Here is a 21,740-nt window from a genome sequence, read left to right as displayed (position 1 = left end):
TCAGTTTAAAGGGTTTTGGCTTCATCTTCTAATTGTGAAAAATTTCAAAACTTTACGCAAATAGGAATAGTATAGTGAATCCCCATCATTCAGCTTCAACAAATATCAATGTATTGAAACCCTAGACCTAGAACCCCATCCAATGCCTACCTCAAACCTCATCTAAAATATTTCAAAGCAAAACTTACATTTACAATTTCATCCATTTCTTAAATACTTAACCATTATCAAACCAAAGATTATTAACTCAATATAAAAATTAATTTCATTTATCTAAATGAAGATCTTTTAAAATCCTTATGTTCCAAATGGGTTTTATTTTTTCTTGCTTAGTTCCTGAACATACCTTACTTTGAAGGCACAGCCCACAGATTTTTCTAACAGACTAGACACACAGGATGTAAGAGAAATCAAACTTGAATGTTAAGTTTTGCCTGAGAAATCATAAAGTTGGAGTTTCTATCAAGGAAGAGATTTAGAGGCAATCCTATTGAGTTAAGATAGTCTAGTATGGTAGTGTATCTAAAGCATGACACATGGAATGAAGAGACTATGGAAGGGTTATAAGTTTTTTTTTAGATATCAAGGACTAGGACACAGGAGTAAATGGCTGAAATTACGCCAAAACAAAGAACCTTGGGCCACAGCAACCATGTTTATCATGAATATAAATTAACTCCATCTTCTAATATCACTTCTCAGCTGCTTTTTCACACAAAGTTACTGTGACTCAGGCACTTGCCCTCACAAATATTCAAATTCGTGCCTCTGCGAAATTACACACACCTTCAGGACATCTCCCAAAGTTCTTCATCCAATAATGAACAACCACAGTGTCGCCTGTCACTGGTACCCATATTCCTCTTGCCTGAAATACCCTTGCTATTCCTTCAAACCACTTCTCCCATTAAGTCTTACTTTAAAAAACCCTCCTATTCCTTCTGTTATTGTTCTTAGCACACTAGAATTTACTTAGCTGCTTACTGGCCAAATAGCTGGAAAGGATAATCAATTTAAGAAAAAGTCCCAAGTCAAAAGAGCTTTTATTCGTTTTTAAAATATCACATATGAGTCTGGCCTCTTGCAGTTTCTGTAACTGGATCACTGTAAAAAGAAATGAAAATGTCAGTAAATCTCCATCAATATCCTTGCCCAGAAAAGTTCTACTCTGAATCATCTAAAACATACTTTAAGACTATGACTTACTAGTTCATAGTAAAAACGTGTCAACTCTCTTATTCTGCCAAATTTACTGTGTTCCAGAATGCAGCTCTCCATTTTCTACCTTTGCTACACCTCCAGTTTAAGTCTCTTAATCAATTAAGACCCCCAACTAAAGCAGTTAATAAAATTTATATGGACATTACAAGAACCTACCTCAGATCTTATTCATCAGCCTGCTGAACTGTTCCTTTTTCAGAAACATAGATACCATCCAAAAATTTTCTGATATCCTTGTTTTTAACTGTTGTGGCTTGCTGAATCAAAGCAGCTGTAAGAGTGAAAAAGATAAGGCAATTATTTTATCAGCCAAACCCATCATAAGCAAGTATTTTATTATGTGCTATATACTTAAAACCCAAGTATCTTTGGGATAGTTTATTAGAGTCCCACCATTTAAAAAAACTCACCAATCTTTTTGTCTATCTCATTGTTCTGCTTTCTCTCTCCTTCCCCGTAATTTATTTACAGTTACTTATGTTTGATTGCTCTATTAGAGGTATAACAAATTACACTTGAGTCCTTTTGTCCCTATTAATATCCAATGTACTTGAGTCTTCTGTTTCTTTTGTGCCTTCACATGTCTAATTGTTTTTCTGTACACAGAGTTCCTAGGTGTGTTTTTAATTGACTGACCAGTGTCTTTACAAACTCCCCATAGAATACTGTAAGTAAAATAAACGGATGAAAAAAAAAGAAAAAAGCTCACTAAAAGAACATATACCAGGTATTCAAGTACAAGATTTAGGTAAGATTTTATGGGCATAATCAAGCACAGTAAACATACAAACCTGAATTTGACACAAGTTCAATGTCATTTCCTTCAAGAATCAACTCATCTTTCTGGGCTTGAGATACTGAACAAGCAACACCTAAAAAGGTAAGAGAGCATGTGCATAGTGTCAACATAAAATTTGTAGCATATTTAAAATATTTAAATTAAGTAGCAATTTATTCCATTTAAAATTCCACACACCAAAAGAAATTGTTTTGTAACAGAATCTGTATTATCTGGGCCAATCTTGTATTCCTGCTTGAATGAATCTGTCCCAGACTGATTACAGACTATGATTCAATTAAGGAGTATGAGAAAAAGGTATTCAGCTAGTAGGATTTAGCTGTACAAAGATTTGTATCCAGTCTTACTTTTACTGTATATTTGGTATTCCTCAAAGCTCATTTTTCACCTAAGGGTTCTCATTAAGTATTGCTGACCATAGCAACTATCATATATTTTTGTAGAGCCATTAATAGGTACAATCCCTTCTTCCCACCCCCACCCAATTCAACAGAATCAAACAGCATCGAGAGCACTAAGTTTTAAAACTTTCTAATGTTTCAGTGTTAACTATGCATCAGACAAGAACTATTTTTAAAATGCATTTCAAATTCAAGTCATTTAATCATTAGATGTTCCCAATTTTACAGATGAGTAAAATGAGCTAATAGAGATAATCTGCCCAAGGTTGACAGTGAGAGCTGAGACTTGAAACTAGGAAATCTAGGTATTAACCTCTATTCAAATGGTCTTTTTTTGGATTTCAGTTTGCAAAACCAATCACAGCTCCCATGGCCTGCAAACTACCCCAAATGTAAGCCTTCAGGAACCACAACTGGTATAAATATGATACAAAGCCATAACCAAACTGGATAATTCTGAAATAAATCTGGTCTTATTTATAGCTACCCCAAAATACCAGCCTTCACAAGTAGAAAGAAAATTTCTAAACCATACCTGGCCTCATCCGAACCCTGCGGATGTACTTTTCACCCAAAAAATTTCGGATTTCAACAAGAGAACCAGTCTCCTGAATAACAACGTTGATGGGGAAGTGAGCATACACAGACCTCATCTTGTAACGGAAGCCCTAGGTTAAATAAACAAACTATTAGCAATGCTGAGAAATTTGAAAGGATTTCCAGTTTTTCTCTGAAAACCAAGTATGAGTTGCCCTTTTATAAGGAACATTTACATATTTGTCAGGGCTGTCTCCCTCCCTGCACCTAGAAAAGGATGACCAAATCTCTAGAAATTACCAATGGAAACTTTAGAGGAAAATTTCCTCCTTCCTGACAAAGGAAACTGAAACAGTTCTCACACACCACTCATTGTCAAGGTTTTGTAAAATGTTATCACCTATACCAAGCCTTACAACAATCTTACACACAAACATGTGTTTCTTTATCTCCTCACTGGACTGTGAAGCTCCTTAAGGAAGCATGTATTTTACCACCTGCTATGCCCACGGTAAACAATGCTAGTTTCCCATTAAAGAAGAACCCCAAAGCCCTTCATCTTGGACATCAAGCTAACATACTGAGTTACTAAGGTACGCCAGGTCACAAGAACTGATGACACCAAGACAGGCCCCCCGCCCTCAAGGAACCTAACCTGGTATGTTTTTAAGGAAATGGACAGGGAGCTCAGAAATTAGGTCCACCTTTTTCTATCCCTACAAGAGGTCCTGGTGGTGACAGGCATAAAACAAGAAACCAAAGCCTACCCTGTAAGTTACATTTTTTAACATAAAAAAAAAAAAGCACGCTGAAGGTGAGTCCTATTTTGTGTGGAAAAAACACCATCAGCATACTATTAAGACCATCTGGTCTTTACTCTTATTTATCACTCAATCTTTACTCTCATCACTTAATCCTAAGACCTAGGAATGTCTATTAAACACATTTGCCAAGATCACTTTTTCCCAAGTACTTAATAAGTACACATAACTCACTAAATTACATGCATAATCTATTCTCTGCAGCAGACATTTATGTTGCATACATAAATCACAGCTGAGAAACCTCCCCTTCCAAAACAAAGTAGTCTGGTTAACCTGCTTACCAGTGTAACGCCCTTGATCATGTTCTGTACATGACTACAGATAGTGCGAACAGTGGCCAGTTCCTTCCTATTCCCCCACCATTTGTCAACCCGGAGCTGTAACAGAACAAAAACTTTAGAAAATTCTTTCCAGTAGTAAGTAGGCTTGGAAAAAAGTCCATTTATTCACAGTAAGTACTCTAGATTCTAGTATTTGCCCAAATTAAAACACACGTTTTTCAAGGAAAAATTAAACCGCAAAGCCCTCAGTTAACATTTCTGTTACTGTACATTAGAGGTACACTACTACTTCACAAAGGAATGACAACCCAGAACACAAGTTTTGTACAAGCTGCATCAAACTTCCCTCCTTGATAACTAAAATACCAGGTTTAAAAGACCTACTGCTGCGTTCCTAAGATTCTTACAAAACAATCAGAAGAAAAATAAACTTAGCTTGTAACAGCATTAAGACCTGATACGAATGACAACTACTAGTACTGATCTTTTATAATCCACTCTGTTCAGAATCTGGTTTTCCAATTTCACTGAAGCAACAACACCAAAACTAGTTACGCTTCTGGACACCAAACTTCAACTTAAAACACTGAACCTCAATTCCATAATTTTAAAAACAACCCAATCTGATGCTCTTAAATCACAACCTTCCAAACAAGCAACTGAAGTGTCAAAAAAAACAGAAACAAAAACTCACCCTCTTCTTTTTCTTCCCAAGGAGACTGAGTTCTACATTGATATGATTGAAGTCCCTCCGCAGGGTGCCTCTGGGGCCCTTCACAATAACTGTGCGTCCCTTCAGAGTAATGTCGACTAGGAGAGAACGTATTCGTGAGGCCTCGCAACAAGGTATAGGGCATGTAGTAAAGATGTAAGAAAAATGCAAACACCAGGTCTCGTACCATTTTCTGGAATGTCGACAGTCTGATTGCTGAGAATGGTCTTCATTCTGAAACACAAACGCTTGGGGTAAGAAGGCCGCAGAGGACCTGTTTTCGACCAAACTACGATGCACGGAGCTCCACTCCTACCGGAGACCGCAGGCAAAAATCCCGGGAAGGATACGGGAGGACCAGCACGGAGAGCGGCCCCCACTACGCCCTGGCCTGAAAGGAGCAGCTCCTCGGCGGGTGTTATAAGCCCAACAGGCCAACTCCCGCTCAGCGCAACCCTGGGACTCCCATCAAGCCGGCGCCATCCCGGCAAGGCTGAGGAGTGGGGGTAGGCCTAAAAGCCCAGCACAGGGCTCGAATCCCATCGCCACCAAATTCATACGGCGTTCGCTGCGTGGGGAGACAACCAAGATAGGGTCTCTGAGGGCCAGACTCGCGCCGCTGGCTTTCCCTGAGCCGATGGCTTCAGATTCCCAAGGCCCACCGACTACAGTAACCAACCTCACCTCGCAGTAGATGCGGCAAAGAGAGGGCGTCTTTCGTCATCACGTTCTTATAGTCCGTAGGAGTCCTGCGTATGGTGTCATAAGCGCGCGACGCGACTAGGCTAAAGCAGCCAATCGCGGAGCAGGGCAGGTTCCACAGGGTCAGGTGTGGCTCAGGTTGTTGGTCATAAATCGAGTGACGGTTTTTCCATCTTTGTTTTCCCGGGAATTAGTGATCGCTCGGCCCTGCTAGAAAAAAAAAGAGAGGGATGTTTCTACGCTGCGGGGGCGCGGTCCGCACCGTGGGCCCCCGGGTGAGCTGCGGGGCGAGCAGGGTGCGGGCGTGGGGGGGGGGGGCTCCCATCCCTTTAGAGCGCCCAATAATGCCAGCACTTACTGAGTGTTCACTTCGAGCCAGGTACTGTTCTAAACATTTTTCTTGTGGTATCTCATTTAATTCTTCCGACACCCCCACGAGGTTACGTCTCTGGTACTGGTTTGTTTGTAGGTCTCTCTGGCTGGCGCTGAGAGCTTTTTTTCTGCGTATCAGTGATTTGTACTCTGTATTTATTGGAGCGTTATAGGAGCACTGCGGTGAGCACTTCAGATTCCTACTGTGTGTTGAGCTCTTCTTGTGTACTAGACACCGGTTTGGGCAATTAGAACCCAAATCTATGCTCTAGACTCGAGCGGGAGACCTGGGCAAGTACAATAGCAATCGTGCAGCATTAACAGGCACTGTATTTTTTTTTTTTTTTTAATTCTTGAAGGTTCTTTTGCTTTATAAGTACTGACTCTTGAATTTTATGGTGTTTTGGCTGTCTTGTCCGTGTGTGTTCAGATCTAGAAGCCAATGGCTTCTTATGGTCAACAAGTACATATTGAGTGACTTCCTTCTTTAAACACAGAATGTAACCTAGAAAATTAAAACATTAGGTTTGGTTTCCCTTCTTCAAGTTCTGTGAAACTAGTTGAGCACTACCTCTACGTTTTAACACGTATGCTTATCCAAAGTCCAAAGCAGAGAGATTTACTTCAAATTTCATTTAAACGTCCTTGGCTCAAGTCAGGAATAGAAAATTCAAAGCTGTAGTGTCTTCTCCCTTATTGCAATTTAAACTTGAAAAACAGACTTTTAGTACCTAAATGGGTTACATGAAAAGTGTGGCATGTTAGCCAGTTCCAGTGGTTTCCAAATCTATTCTAAATCCAGCAGGAAATGGTCAGCTCCCGTTCTCCTTTAGATTTGGTTTGTTCCCCTTGGGTCCTCCTTAATCTTAGATCCTCAGCTCCTACACAGAGCTTGTAAATAGTTTCACATAATTTCTGAATCAGTTCTCTGGGCTTTACCCTTCCTTTTAGGTATTAAAATAGGTTAAAACTTAGTTATTCCAAACCCCACTAAATAAATGTCATAATGAACCCTTTGTTTAGGTATTTGGAAGATATTTATGCAGTCCAGTCAGAGAAGTAAGTTCCTTGCCAGATAAAAAAAAGAAATTTTTACAGAATGGACCAGACCTTCAAGATTTTGTATCTGGTGATCTAGCAGACAAGAGCACCTGGGACGAATATAAAGGAGACTTAAAACGCCAGAAAGGAGAAAGGTAATTGAAATTTTGAGGTAATTTTAATGTCCCATTTCTTCATAGTGCATCATTTTCAGATATAACCAAGCCCTAGGGTATATTTTTAATCAGCTTGTTAAATTTAGCTAAAAATCATTAGAAAGAAGTGATAAACATAGATAGAATAGGTGACTAGGTGAGATTGTTGGAATCTATTTCTTTTCTCTCTGCCCTCTGACAGTTTTTCTTCACCCTTCCTAGGACTTAGCCATCTTACACCACCATCTCCCATGTTCCATCCAGCAACAAATTTCTTCAGAGAGCAAAGATTATCACCTTGTTACTAGTCTATTACACTTTAATAAGTTTTTCATTATTACTGGGTGTCGGTGATCTAACTTGTTGCTTTGCCTAGTCAATGTACATATGATCTTAGTTTAAAAGAATTGTAAGGGAATTTAGTGCAGAGAGCAAATTGTATTGGGAGATACTTTACCTAGCAACTTCTAGATCACAAGTGGGTGGAAGTCAAAGGGAACCTGAGGCAATGTAGTCTTCACTCCAAATTTTAGATTTTTTTCCACTTAATAACTATCAAAATCTAGAATGTAGAGCAGAAAGTTCACTTGTGGGATCTCTCCTTAATCTGAACAAATATAGAACTTTTTGTCAGTATTATTTTTTAGGGAATGAGATGTTCAAAAGCTTCTTCATTTTTTTATTGGGATGGTGTTACTCTGTGCCTTTTCAAAAGTAGACATGAGCACAGTGCCCTGCTAGACACAGTTATAGGTGTTTTCTAAAGTGGTTTGAGCAAATCTAAATTTCATTCTCTGTTATTACTCCTATGGCAGAAATTAAAAGAGTTAATCCAGGATTATGGGGGGAAAATTCCTAACTAGGAATTGTAATAGAGCAGAGTAACTTCAAAGCTGTGTGATTATTTGGGAACATACTTGTTAATGTATAGTTATATTTGGCTTTCCTCAGGTTAAGACTACCTCCATGGCTAAAGACAGAGATTCCCATGGGGAAAAATTACAATAAACTGAAAAATACATTGCGGAATTTAAATCTTCATACAGTAAGTTATCAGAGGGTTAAATATCCCTCTTTACCAGAAGCCGTAATTTTTCCATATATCTGTAACTTAAAAATTAATAAAATACATATCAAAAATAGCAAGGAAAGTAAATAAAGATGTTTAGTGATACATTACTCTCAGTAATGGAAATACATTTAATTTTCCCTGCAAAAGAAACAAAAAGTAATTGTATTCTTTAACCTCTCATTTAATAGTACAAACAAAAAAATTTTTTTTCTGCAATTTTGGGAATGAGGGTTTTTGTGTGTTTTATATTACAAATTAAGTACATGCTTGTTGGAAAGGGTATATTAAATGTGAAGCATCCTATATGCAATCTCAAATGTTTAACTGTTACACCACTTTAACTGTTCAACATATACCCTTGCAGACCTTTTTATTTGTACATGTAAAATATATACATTCATATAGGTTTTTTTTTTTTTTTTTTTTGGCTGCATTGGGTCTCCGTTTCTACGTGTGGGCTTTCTCTACTTGTGGCAAGCAGGGGCTACTCTTTGTTGCGGTGCACGGGCTTCTCATTGCCGTGGCGGGGTTCGGGGCTCTAGGCACCTGGGCTCAGTAGTTGTGGCGCACGGGCTTAGTTGCTCCGCGGCATGTGGGATCTTCCTGGACCAGGGCTCAAACCCGTGTCCCCCGCATTGGCAGGCGGATTCTTAACCACTGCACCACCAGGGAAGTCCCTTCATATAGTTTTAATTTAAAAATGGAATCCTAATATCTATATACTTCGACAGTTTTAACAGCATTTTTGAATAGTGAATTTCTTCATAAATATGCTGTGAAGAATGGATAGTGTAAACATGCCTGATGACTAATTTGCTCAATTGGTAAGTATTTTCAACCTGACTGTGTTCAGTTCCCTTTTACCCACAGGTGTGTGAGGAAGCTCGATGTCCCAATATTGGAGAGTGTTGGGGAGGCGGAGAACATGCCACTGCCACTGCCACAATCATGGTAAGGCCAGCCTCAAATTCTAAAGTCTAGAGACTGAAAGGAAATGTTTTGTGTCTTTCTCCTACAAATGTACATTATGAATCTCTGATCAGATTTCTTGTTACATATGAGTTTATGAGAAATGTGGGAAAAAACCCAACAGAATAATCCAGCCTGTTATGATCTCACCCTTCTCTGAATAAGTCTATTATTGATTCTTCCATCTACCTGATGGTTAATCATGCACTGCCTTGAGATATCTCTTCTATTAATTTTTGGAAATGTTCTTCATGTTCACTTAACTTGTTATTCACTTTGCCCCTTAAATAATAAGCATATATTTTTCTCCCTCATGGGACTTTCAGTTGGCCCACGTTCATCTGTTCCTAACTGGGCTAAGCTGGACTCCAGGAAGTAGGTTGGGTTCAGGTCTGCTCTAGAGAGCTTTATTCATGGACCGGTGGCTCTCCAAGGCATATTCTTTTCATGGAGGTTGGAAGGAGCACAAGAGGGCAAGCCAACCATCCATGCACATTTGAGGCTTCTGCTTCGTCATGGCTGCTATCATTCTGTTGGCCAAAATAAGCCACATGGCCAAGCCAAGCATGAGTGGTAGTAGAGACATAACTTCCTCCCCAAGTAGGCGGGCCTGCAAGTTGCATGGCAGTGGGTGAGATGTATAATCTTAATATGATGGAGTAAGAAATAGGATTAACAATGTAATCTACCATATTATTTATACAGAGGAGTTTGCAGATTGAAGTATTGGGTTAAATATAAATTATGTGCAACTGAAAGTCCATACTTGTCTGGGGAATGTCTGATAAACTGTTGAGTTATATCAGCAAGAGACTATTTAGATGAGGAGCTGGGGATTCTTATGAGATAGAACTCCTTCTGGAATAATACAGAGCCAACCAGAGAGCTTATCTAAGTTATGCAATGTCAGTTCTTGAAGGAAGGAGTGATTCTGAATACTCCATGATGGAAATCTCTGGTTTTATCCCTTGCCTTTCCTTTTCTTTAGTTTTACCATATATGTTTGTATTCCTTAACTGTATTGTTTAGCTTTGAATGTTTTAAATTTCTTAAAAACAGAATCAAAGTTTATACATTCATTGCAGTTTTGTTCCCTTAACATTACATTCTCTAAGTCATCTGTTTATTTGATTTAAATTGTAACATCTCTATTCTAGTTGATGGGTGACACATGTACAAGAGGTTGTAGATTTTGTTCTGTTAAGACTGCAAGAAATCCACCTCCACTTGATGCCAATGAGCCCTACAATACTGCAAAGGCAATTGCAGAGTGGGGTCTGGATTATGTAGTCCTGACGTCTGTGGATCGAGATGGTTAGTGCATCATCATTACCTCTTCCAGAAATTGGCTCTTATTAAGTTATGACATCATCTTAAGCAGTGGACTCTTTTGTTTCTAGATATGCCTGATGGAGGAGCTGAGCACTTTGCAAAGACTGTGTCTTTCTTAAAGGAAAGGTACTTACTTGTTTTTGCATTTGCTTGTATAATTTAAGGACTTTTGTTGATCCATGTAAATTCAGTTTATTTTAGGTCTTTACCTTAAAGTAGTGGTTATTAACCTTTTGTGGGGATTATAAACCTGTCTCATAATCTGCTGGAAATTATGTGGTCTTTTCTCCAGAAAAGTCGTATTCAAACATACAGATACATATTCGCAGAAATTTTAGGGATGTAGGGACACAAACTTATTCATGGACCTTTAGTCGGTAGAACCCCTCCTTCATATTTGAGTATCAGTCTAAAGTTTGAGTAATTTTATGAGAAGTATAAAACTAGTCTTCCTAGCACTGATTTAAATAAACCATCATCTAGAAGAAGTTATGATGAGATAAACTCCCACATTGTTAAAATATGTAATCTTGATATAAATTTTATCACTATTGATATGCCCTGGGAATTTTACCCATAACTAACAATTTATTAACATGTAAATTCTATGTATTTAAAAAGCATTTAAAAAGGAGTTTGTTTTTTTTTTTAATTTATTTATTTAATTTATTTATTTTTGGCTGCATTGGGTCTTCATTGCTGCGTGGGCTTTCTCTAGTTGCGGCGAGCGGGGGCTACTCTTCATTGCGGTGTGCAGACTTCTCATTGCGGTGGCTCCTCTTGTTGCGGAGCACGGGCTCTAGGTGCGCGGGCTTCAGTAGTTGTGGCTTGCGGGCTCTAGAGCGCAGGCTCAGTAGTTGTGGTGCACGGGCTTAGTTGCTCCACAGCATGTGGAATCTTCCTGGACCAGGGCTCGAACCCATGTCCCCTGCATTGGCAGGCGGATTCTTAACCACTGCGCCACCAGGGAAGCCCTATGCTTATTTTCTACAGCTCAGTACTAGTCTAACACCCTCAGTAAATGTTTTTTCAGTGATTCCCCCAATATTTTCTATTTTATTTTTTTATAGTTCATTTAAAAAAAGTTTTGTTTGCCACCCACAAAATTGATCTCACAAACTACTAATGAGTCTCAACTTGCAGTTAAAAAAACAGTGAGTTATGTGTTCTTTCAACATCTCTTGTATCCATGGGAGGGTGTGTTATGTGGTCCTTTCTATATCTGTTCTCGCATGAAACAGCTCCAAAAAAAACTTTGCAGTTGGGTTTGTGAAAAAGTTTTAGTTTCCCAGTCATTTCTACTACTTGTCAAAGGGAACAGCTTTATGACCTAGTTCATATTTTAATGCTTGAATGCATAAATATAGCCAGAATATAAATAGGAAGATTAATGTTTAGCTTGTATTTCATTTAAGCAAAGCTCATGACTCAGCAACTCAGAAGATAGTTTTTTTTTAAATATTATTTTACTCTTTTTTTATGATATATTTTATTTTATTTATTTATTTATTTATTTATTTATTTATTTATTTATTTATTTATTTATTTATTTATTTATTTATGGCTGTGTTGGGTCTTCGTTTCTGTGCGAGGGCTTTCTCTAGTTGCGGCAAGTGGGGGCCACTCTTCATCGCGGTGCGCGGGCCTCTCACTATCGCGGCCTCTCTTGTTACAGAGCACAGGCTCCAGACGCGCAGGCTCAGCAATTGTGGCTCACGGGCCGAGTTGCTCCGCGGCATGTGGGATCCTCCCAGACCAGGGCTCAAACCCGTGTCTCCTGCATTGGCAGGCAGATTCTCAACCACTGCGCCCAGGGAAGCCCCAGAAGATAGTTTTTAAAGCTCAGAGCACTTGTGAAATATTTGTCTAGAGGAAGGGAGGAGGGCACTATTCATGAATTTTAAAAGAATGCAAAATTAAAGGAATTAATATTTGCATTCACATAAGAGATATCCCAATTTATTTTCTTAAAAAATACAAAGGTTATTTTATATTTAATGTTTCATATTTGTATGTTAATTCCTTTAAACAATTTTTTAATACCTACTTAATAAAGTTTAAAATTCTATATAATCCCAAAATTTATTCTGATCATTATTTACATGCAGATGTGTTTTAACCACAGTGTGCATATTATTTGATGTTATAGGTTTGTTTGGTTTTTTGGGGGGTTTTTTTGTTTGTTTTTCATTTAACAGTTCATATATAAACATTTGTGTGTTCATGCTATTCTTGGCAAGGTTCTAAAGCTTACCGTATTGAAACTGATACTGAATGAGTACTGGTGACTTCTATTTTGAGCAACAGTTATGTCAACTCTTTTCCTCAGTTTGATACTTATCTCTTTTTCACCCTAGGAATCCGAAAATCCTTGTGGAATGTCTCACCCCTGATTTCCGAGGAGATCTTAAAGCAATAGAAAAAGTTGCTCTGTCAGGATTAGATGTGTATGCACATAATGTAGAAACAGTTCCAGAATTACAGAGGTGATTTCATATACAGAGTAATGTTGGGAAGTTTGGAGGGTCAGAATCTGCTATATTTTCTCACTTGTTTCAGGGGAGAACTTTGTAATTCGCTTTTATAAAGTGAACTCTGTTTTTAAACAAAAACAACATATGTCTATTGCAGAAAAATTTAAAAATGTAGCCAACAAAAAGAGTGTAAACATCACTCATAATATTTCCACCTAGTAGTATCAATTACAAACATCTAAGTGTAATATATACTTATATATTTATACATGTGTATATATGTTTTGGTACACACACACATAATGAGCATCTTTTTTTTCTTTTTCTTTTTTGTAAAGTATCATTGCAGGTGCCATCGAGCTGTTTTTTTCAAAGAACAGTTTTCAAAAAGAAAAACTTACTCAAGAGCAATTGCTTTGATTGTAGTTCTAAAAAAAGACTTTTAACCATCCACTTGGCAATAATATATACAGTAAATGATGCTGAAGAAAAACCTAGTACACTCAGATGTATTTCAGATCTCTTTTAAAAAGTAGACACTATGCTGTCTTACTCTTCCTAATAATTTTAGTAGTTAGAAATAATTACAGGGCTTCCCTGGTGGCGCAGTGGTTGAGAATCTGCCTGCCAATGCAGGGGACACGGGTTCGAGCCCTGGTCTGGGAAGATCCCACATGCCGCGGAGCAGCTGGGCCCGTGAGCCACAACTACTGAGCCTGCGCGTCTGGAGCCTGTGCTCCGCAACAAGAGAGGCCTCGATAGTGAGAGGCCCACGCACCGCGATGAAGAGTGGCCCCCACTTGCCGCAACTAGAGAAAGCCCTTGCACAGCAACGAAGACCCAACACAGCCAAAATAAATGAATAAATAAATAGCGTTCCCTTTAAAAAAAAAAAAAAAAAAAAAAAGAAATAATTACAGATTGTTATTCTACATCAATAAGTACATTCATATTTCAGAAAAATGAAAAATTTTGGGCAAGATTAATAATTCATTTTCATTATTTTAGTAAAGCATTTGATAGTGATTTTATTAGGTTCTACACATTATTCTGTGTTAAAGAAAGAAGTAGGATAAACAATAACCAGGATTTCCACTAAATCATAAATATATTAGGGAGCATGACTTGAATTCAGTGGAGAAATAACTTCCAAAAAGTAATTTCCTTATTATCAATTGTGTGTGTGTGAGTTTTAATATTTATTTATTTATTTATCTTGGCTGTGCCTGGCCTTAGTTGCTGCATGAGGGACCTTCATTGCGGCATGCGTGTGGGATCTAGTTCCCCGACCGGGGATCAAACTTGGGCCCCCTGCATTGGGAGCATGGAGTCCTACCCACTGGACGACCGGAGAAGTCACTGTGATTATTTTTAAATTCATTAATTTGTTTCCTCTCTTCCCTGTGAACTGGTCTCTGATTAAATATAACAACCATAACAACAAATCAGTTACACAAAATAAAGGTACATTAGAATTCAAGTGAAGGCTGATTTAACATCACCAGCTTCGTGTCCTTTGGGCCTTATCCATTTAAGCCGTGGTGGTTTGGCCCCTGTTGAAGTCTAGCACACAGCCTGTTCCAACCCTGTCATATCTCATGGTACCACCACCAGTGGGTGCCAGTTTCTCTGTTTTCATTTAAAAAACATTATCCGGGACTTACTGGTGGTACAGTGGTTAAGAATCCAGCTACCAATGCAGGGGACACATGTTCAAGCCCTGGTCCCAGAAGATATGACATGGCTGCGGAGCAACTAAGCCCGTGCCCCACAACTACTGAGCCTGTGCTCTAGAGCCCGTGCTCCGCAACAAGAGAAGCCACTGCAATGAGAAGCCCGTGCACCACAACAAAGAGTAGCCCCCGCTCACCACAACTAGAGAAAGCCCACGCACAGCAACGAAGACCCAACACAGCCAAAAATTAATTAATTTTAAAAATAAATAAAAAACATCCTTTGCAGTGAAAATTCCAGAATCATGTATTTTTTTACCTAAGAGATGTCAAACTATATACTTACCAGCAGAGGGCAGCTTAGTCTTTAGAAATGAACATAAAAGTTTCATTCCTCTGAAATGGTTCAGGTTAAATAGTTTTTTCTTTGTTCAGTATCGAGATTTTCTTCCACTTTTTTCCCCTTCTCTCTTGACTACTCTTCTAATCACTTATTCTCAGCTTCAGAATCCTGGTTTCTCAATGAGTAATTCATAAAATGAATTACTTCATTCATTACTTCCATTCTCATTTTCTCTGCCCCAGGCTTGAAAGGCCTGAAAAGTCAACAGAGTTGGGGGCCTAGTGAAGCTTGATTTTCTTTCCTAAAGTAGCACTTAGACATTTGTCCAAAAATGCTACCATTGAACCATATGATGTAGCATGATGTCCAGAATATACTTTTCTGGTCTTTCAGGTTGCTTGCATAATTATGTACTTAGTTGAGCTTGTGGTTATTCTTGCTGACAACAGCTTTGCTGTTTTCAAGGAAAGTTCGTGATCCCCGGGCCAATTTTGACCAGTCTCTACGCATACTGAAACATGCCAAGGAAGTTCGACCTGATGTTATTTCTAAAACATCTGTAATGTTGGGTTTAGGTGAGAATGACGAGCAAGTATATGCAATGATGAAAGGTAAAGAAATTGAAAATTAAAACTCTTTTCCGTTTAATTTGAGTAATAGCAGGAATCCCACTTTGAAGGACCTGTTATGCTTTCTCCATAGTCTCAGTGCCAGTGAGAAACAAACATATAGTATATGTTGTAAACAGCAGCATAGAAAGGAAAGGAAGTATGTTTTCTTAAAACTTTATGGAATGATGTACAGGATGCTCAGGATATGAAATTTGCATCCCATTTTATTTCTTACCCTTTCATCAACTAAAAACATGATTTTGTCCACTTTTCTTATTCACTCATTAGACAGTTTTTGAGTCCAGCCAGGTACCAGGAGCTCTGTCAAGCACTGACAATCCAAAGATGACTAGGATGAATTCAGGCCTTTGAGGAAGTGCTTACTTATAGAATTGTTACATAACATGGTGTGCTTTGGACTTCACTGAACCTTAGTCCATTAAATCCATTTGCTTTGTGATTCTTGCGCTTCTTAAATTTTAAAATATAAAAGCTTTTATTTTACCTGATGATCCTTGGCCAACTTACAGTTATTTATTGGTTCAAAGAGTAATAAGTTCAAATAATAATTAAAAGCTGCTCTTTACAACAATGCATACAGTTAGCATTGTAAAAACATCTGCTAATGTAACGTGTGCTTTTTTTCCTGTAGTACTTCGTGAAGCAGATGTGGACTGTTTGACTTTAGGACAATATATGCAGCCAACAAAGCGCCACCTTAAGGTACAACTACCATAAATTGCCAAATGTTTAATGGTAATTTGAATTAAATCTTTATTTTCTTTAGGTAAAATTAAGAAGCTACTGGCTTTTTAGTGTAGTGTTCCATGTATATTTCTAAGTTCCAGTTTCCATTTTATTATCTGCATAAAGCAGCTACACTGGCACTCATTTGCTGCCCCCAAAATTGTATAACTTAAGTGACCTACAGGAAAAAAATTTTTAAGTTGGGAAGTTGTGTTCATTCACACTTGGTGATCTTGTGATTTGTTTTAGAATTATATGAGAGCCAGAGGTGAAGTAATTAAAAAAAGTAGGTCTCCCTATTTCTATATTGGGCATTTATTCATTCATTCAAAAAACATTTCTTGAGTAGTGACCATGTGCCAGACACCGTGCCGAGCAGAAGATACAGGATGAGTAACACAGTCTTGTCCTCAGGAATCTTTTTTTTTTTTCTGTCAGGAATCTTATAGAAATAGGTGTGATTAATTTTTGATTGTACTTGTTGGTCAGTAAAGGAATGATACAGGTATATAATCTCTACAAATAATCTCATTTTCTTTCCCTTTTGGAATAGCTAATATAATTCCAAATTGATATGTTTCCCCTCCTCTCTAATTTCACTATAATTACGTTCTGACCGAGTAGCCAACAAGTAGATTTTTGTATAGAACCGAAATGATTTAGGAAAATTCTAGAATCTAGAATTAATTCTTTAAATCTAGGTTGAAGAATACATTACTCCTGAAAAGTTCAAATACTGGGAAAAAGTAGGAAATGAACTTGGATTTCATTATACTGCAAGTGGCCCTCTGGTGCGTTCTTCATATAAAGCAGGTAAGTTAGACTGCAGAGCATGGTTCTATTTAGTCCGTAATTTTCCACATTAAAAGGATAATAGTTGTGGTTGTCTTTTGTGGGGAAGAAAAAAAAATTTTTTTTTTTCTGAAGTATCTTTAGGAACTTCGCTTCATAAGGGTAGGTATCTATCTGACAACATTGCTGCTTGCATTAATATCTTTGTGTTTTTCCTCCCAGAAGCAACAGGAAAAAAAATCCATAAGGTTATTTCCCCTATGGAAATGTTTAGTATAATTTTACTATCTACAGTGCAATTTTTTATTTTAACTTATTAATTAATTTATTTATTTTTGGCTGCATTGGGTCTTCATCGCTGCACACAGGCTTTCTCTCGTTGCGGCGACCGGGGGCTACTCTTCATTGCGGTGCACGGCCTTCTCATTACTGTGGCTTCTCTTGTAGCGGAGCACAGGCTCTAGGCACACAGGCTTCAGTAGTTGTGGCACGTGGGCTCAGCAGTTGTGGCTCATGGGCTCTAGAGCACAGGCTCAGCAGTTGTGGCTCATGGGCTCTAGAGCGCAGGCTCAGTAGCTGTGGAGCATGGGCTTAGTTGCTCCGCAGCATGTGGGATCTTCCTGGACCAGGGATCAAACCCGTGTCCCCTGCATTGGCAGGAGGATTCTTAACCGCCACACCACCAGGGAAGTCCTAAAAGCCTTTTTCAAGAGATAAAGTCATGTGGTAATGGCCATTACAGGAATAAACAGCTCGTTATTTTTTGGGTATGTCCAAACCATGTTATACTATTAATGATCTTTTAAATGACTGTTACCTAGTGGAGTCTAAATCCTAGATATGTTAAAATTAGGCATAAATTCTATTTGTAAAAATTAATGTTCAGGTGTTAGTAATATTCAGTGTGTTCCTGTAAAGAAACTGAAGACATTTTAATGAACTAACAACAGCTTATCTTAGTTATAAAACCCAAGAATTTGATTCAACACTGACTGACAGGTTGTGGGAATTTTGGAAACCAATAATGATAAGTGATTTATTCTTCAAGGAGCACTACTGGCAAGCTAAAAATATATATAAAGGACCAACATCAGCTTTCAGGGCGGTCAAAGTAGAAAAATGTCATTTGAAAGGACTTTTTTTTTTTTTTTTTTAAATTTATTTATTTATTTAGTTTTGGCTGTGTTGGGTCTTCGTTTCTGCATGAGGGCTTTCTCTAGTTGCGGCAAGCGGGGGCCACTCTTCATTGCGGTGCGTGGGCCTCTCACTATCGCGGCCTCTCTTGTTGCGGAGCACAGGCTCCAGACGCGCAGGCTCAGTAGTTGTGGCTCACAGGCCCAGTTGCTCCGCGGCATGTGGGATCTTCCTAGACCAGGGCTCGAACCCGTGTCCCCTGCATTGGCAGGCGGATTCTTAACCACTGCACCACCAGGGAAGCCCCTGAAAGGACTTTTTATTTTGTTGGTTTGGGTTTTTTTGTTTGTTTTTTGTTTTGTTTTGTTTGTTTTTGTTTTTGGTAAGGAAAATTTCTAACAATTATGAGGAAGTGAATTACAAACTTTTTAATTCCTTTAAAATTACCAGTAAAAGGTCAAAGTCTTAGATTCAGATGATGGATTAGGATCTGATAATATGGTTCTACTCTTACCAGATTTAGATGAGGCATGGGGCAGCACGGATTATTCTCTCCATTACTTGGCAAGGTTATGAGTCTTAGGATTCTTGGTGATTGTGTACAGATACAATCATCACAATTCTACTTATGTATTAAGATGACAGAGAAGTTCATCAGACTCCTCATAAAGTCAGGCCTGCAGTGCTGAACTCTGCCAATAAGCTTTGAGCCGTGCTATAACAGTGATAGACTAAATGGAACCCTAATGACCTGAAAAGTGAAAGTGCCCCCTCTAAGCAGCTAACTTAGTGCACAGGCACATCTTAGCGGGTGGAGAGAAAGCAAGCCCATTATAGATGAAGAGCTCTTGCTTCCCTAGAGGGGAATAAGCTAAAGAGATGCCATCAAATCAATCTGCTCAACTGCAGCAAGGTCTGTTTTATAAACATCAGATCCAGGCGAATAATGTAGCAGAATTGCTCTCTGAAATGAATTGTGCCAACAGCAGTACTTTGTCGGTGATGAGGAATAGATGGTGCACATGAAGTGGAATAAATGCACAGAAGCAGCCCACAGATACAATAGGGTCACCCTTTATAATATTTCTTTACTAGAAAGAGTAATGGTAAAAATTGTAGTGATAGAAAAAGTTTTTTAAGAATAACGACTAGGGACTTCCCTGGTGGCGCAGTGGTTAAGAATCCACCTGCCAATGCAGGGGACGCAGGTTTGAGCCCTGGTCTGGGAAGATCCCACATGCCACGGAGCAACTAAGCCCGTGCACCACAACTACTGAGCCCACATGCTGCAACTACTGAAGCCCATGCACTTAGAGCCTGTGCTTCGCAACAAGAGAAGCCACCGCAATAAGAAGCCTGAGCACCACAACGAAGAGTAGCCCCCGCTCGCCACAACTAGAGAAAGCCTGCGTGCAGCAACAAAGACCCAATGCAGCCAAAAACGAACAATAAATAAATTTATGAAAAAAAAGCTCTTTTAAAAGAAAAAGAATAATGACTAAGCATTATGGTTGAGGAAAGGACCAAAGATACGGGGGATATGTGAGGTTAGAAAATTATTGCCATTGAGATTTGAGAAGAGAAAAACACCAATAAATACAAAAGTCATCTTTAAAGGGAAACACTGAAGTATAATTATTCTGAAATTTACTTTAAATTGCTATTAATGTATTTTCATTTTTCCTAAATAGGTGAATTTTTCCTGAAAAATCTAGTGGCTAAAAGAAAAACAAAAGCCCTCTAACACTTAACAAGACATTCAAGATCACAGGAATTTTAAAACTTTGACTCCAGTTGGTAACAGAAGTGGTGGCAGAATGCCTAGACTTCAGTGAATATATCCCAGTCTTTTTGTTTTATGAAAAATATCAGTAAGCTGTGCATATTTAATTATAATAATTCATTTGTCTTTTAGCATATCTTCTTTGTCCCAGTAAACAATTGCTTGTTATGATGTAATCATAAAACATCTTTGTAAGAGTTTACTGTTAATAGTGTAGTTTAAACAATACATTAAAAACTTCTAGAAAATCTTTTAAGCCTCTATACATCATTGTCACGTTTCATTTCTGAAAAATGACATACTGTGATGAAACAGTCAAAATAGATTGAGATTGTATCTGTTTACTTATAAGCAGCATATGTCCTTTGCATAACATCGTTGGAATAATGTAGAAAGGCTTAAGAGTTTCAGTGTTGACTCTTCACGTTGATATGACTACTTTAGACCTACAGAAGAGTTTTATGTTGATTGCTTGTTTAGGACCTCTATTAAACCAAGACCATGATGTTGTCCAAGATGGGGAAATATAACCTAAAAATAAAATATTAACTCTCATTTTATAATAGTTTGCTACATCACATGCACTATCCATTTGTTCCTTTCATTCCTCACACCAGTCTGGTGAGGTGGTTGTGTTCTGTCATAGTAATGACCTGAAGGGGAATTTCTTTCCTAAGTACTAGAACTCAAATTCATCTTTTGACTCTGAATCCTGTTTTTCTACTACATCTCACAAAGGAAGTACTTAGATGGCAATATTGTAAAATATGTAATTTGGATAGCCAATTCTGTTTTGAAGTTTTAAATATGTGAACTAATATTTTTTTATAAAATGCATAACTTTGAAAATTAGTTACATTTTAATTTAACTCAGGGAGCCATATATACTTGGACTCACTTTCCTTATAGATCCTAACAAATTTTGCTGTGTAAAGTTAACCCCATCAACTTTCCATTTTAACATCTCTGGCAACTACCCTCCTTAAAAATCTATTACTTCACCGGAAAAATGGCTTACTTTTCAGACTCTGATTTTGTAACATAATCTGATGTTTCCTAATTTTGCACAGTGTAGGCAGTTGGTAATGAAACATTTTAGCAGAAGAGTCATTTTGTCAAATGAAATTTTTGGTATCCCAATGTAAAATAGTTAAAATGGCATTTAATTAGCACAAATATATGTTAAGGTTTTAGATTTGTAACAACTACACATAAAAATAGTGAATGATAAGATGAAGCTGTTTTGATACATATGTGAAATTGGGAGTCATGGATGACATTTGCAGTCTTTGTCAGACCTCAACAGTCTACTTCTTTGTTTTATTTTGGTTACATAGTATTGAGGAAAATCCTGACTGATACAGCTAAATAATGATAAATTATTTTAAAAATTTAAAACATCTTGCAATCTCAGCATACTCTCCATTTAAATTTAATCCAAAAACCTGAAAGATGATTAGCAGGAAATGTTTGTTTCAAAGTGGAATCACAAATAGTATCTTATGAATTGGTTATTCATTCACTCATTAGAATATGTGACCAAATGCCTGGATCTTGCTGGACATTTGAGTGTAGAGAGTGGGTGCTGTAGAGGTGTAGTCCCTTGCATAAATGTACAAGAACAAACAGGCTTGAATTTTAAAAGGCCAGGGCAGAGCTTTGACCTTCCTAAACAATGATGCATTAAAAAGAAGCATATTTAAATGCACAGACATGGCAGGTGGCCTATACAAAATTTCTTGATCGTGCAGCACAAGTTAATGCA

At 38.0% G+C, this 21,740-nt stretch overlaps 2 protein-coding genes across 9 annotated transcripts; one reads left to right on the top strand and one right to left on the bottom strand.

Annotated features, from left to right (window-relative positions):
• Nucleotides 1–1,024: 1,024 nt before the first annotated feature.
• RPL9 (ribosomal protein L9) lies at nt 1,025–5,478 on the bottom strand. Of its 2 annotated transcripts, XM_082464315.1 has the most exons (8): nt 5,460–5,478; nt 4,963–5,009; nt 4,758–4,873; nt 4,064–4,159; nt 2,957–3,089; nt 2,013–2,093; nt 1,378–1,492; nt 1,025–1,104 (listed from the first exon to the last, which is right to left on the bottom strand). In XM_082464315.1, the coding sequence occupies exons 2-7, from the start codon at nt 5,006–5,008 to the stop codon at nt 1,386–1,388; spliced, it is 579 nt and encodes a 192-aa protein (XP_082320441.1). In that variant the 5' UTR covers nt 5,009; nt 5,460–5,478; the 3' UTR covers nt 1,025–1,104; nt 1,378–1,385. The 2 variants fall into 2 exon arrangements, with proteins under 2 accessions (XP_082320441.1, XP_082320442.1); XM_082464316.1 differs by lacking the exons at nt 4,064–4,159; nt 5,460–5,478.
• A 94-nt stretch (nt 5,479–5,572) lies between these two features.
• On the top strand, nt 5,573–20,227 carry LIAS (lipoic acid synthetase). Of its 7 annotated transcripts, XM_082464295.1 has the most exons (12): nt 5,826–5,856; nt 5,947–6,032; nt 6,873–7,045; nt 7,997–8,090; nt 8,988–9,068; nt 10,244–10,400; nt 10,487–10,544; nt 12,776–12,904; nt 15,374–15,519; nt 16,172–16,242; nt 16,968–17,079; nt 19,884–20,227. In XM_082464295.1, the coding sequence occupies exons 4-12, from the start codon at nt 8,034–8,036 to the stop codon at nt 19,934–19,936; spliced, it is 864 nt and encodes a 287-aa protein (XP_082320421.1). In that variant the 5' UTR covers nt 5,826–5,856; nt 5,947–6,032; nt 6,873–7,045; nt 7,997–8,033; the 3' UTR covers nt 19,937–20,227. The 7 variants fall into 7 exon arrangements, 6 of the variants coding, with proteins under 6 accessions (XP_082320418.1, XP_082320417.1, XP_082320420.1 ...); XM_082464292.1 differs by lacking the exons at nt 5,826–5,856; nt 5,947–6,032 and adding an exon at nt 5,573–5,752 and having other exon boundaries at nt 15,374–15,483; XM_082464291.1 differs by lacking the exons at nt 5,826–5,856; nt 5,947–6,032 and adding an exon at nt 5,581–5,752.
• Nucleotides 20,228–21,740: the final 1,513 nt, after the last annotated feature.

Source organism: Balaenoptera physalus, assembly GCF_965194825.1.
Source record: "Balaenoptera physalus genome assembly, chromosome: 5".
In the NCBI taxonomy this organism is placed as follows: domain Eukaryota; kingdom Metazoa; phylum Chordata; class Mammalia; order Artiodactyla; family Balaenopteridae; genus Balaenoptera; species Balaenoptera physalus.
This window is presented reverse-complemented; position numbering and strand designations above follow the sequence as displayed.

Bases quoted from the DNA above. Each gene is read 5' to 3' on its own strand.
- RPL9 (XM_082464315.1), bottom strand. From the start codon at position 5,008: ATGAAGACCATTCTCAGCAATCAGACTGTCGACATTCCAGAAAATG. The intron at 4,160-4,757 runs GTGAGTTTTTGT...GTTCTGTTACAG, and splicing joins TTGGGAAGAAAAAGAAGAGG to CTCCGGGTTGACAAATGGTG. The intron at 2,094-2,956 runs GTATGGTTTAGA...TTACCTTTTTAG, and splicing joins CAGGGTTCGGATGAGGCCAG to GTGTTGCTTGTTCAGTATCT.
- LIAS (XM_082464291.1), top strand. From the start codon at position 5,708: ATGTTTCTACGCTGCGGGGGCGCGGTCCGCACCGTGGGCCCCCGG. The intron at 10,401-10,486 runs GTTAGTGCATCA...TTTTGTTTCTAG, and splicing joins GACGTCTGTGGATCGAGATG to ATATGCCTGATGGAGGAGCT. The intron at 15,520-16,171 runs GTAAAGAAATTG...TTTTTCCTGTAG, and splicing joins AGTATATGCAATGATGAAAG to TACTTCGTGAAGCAGATGTG.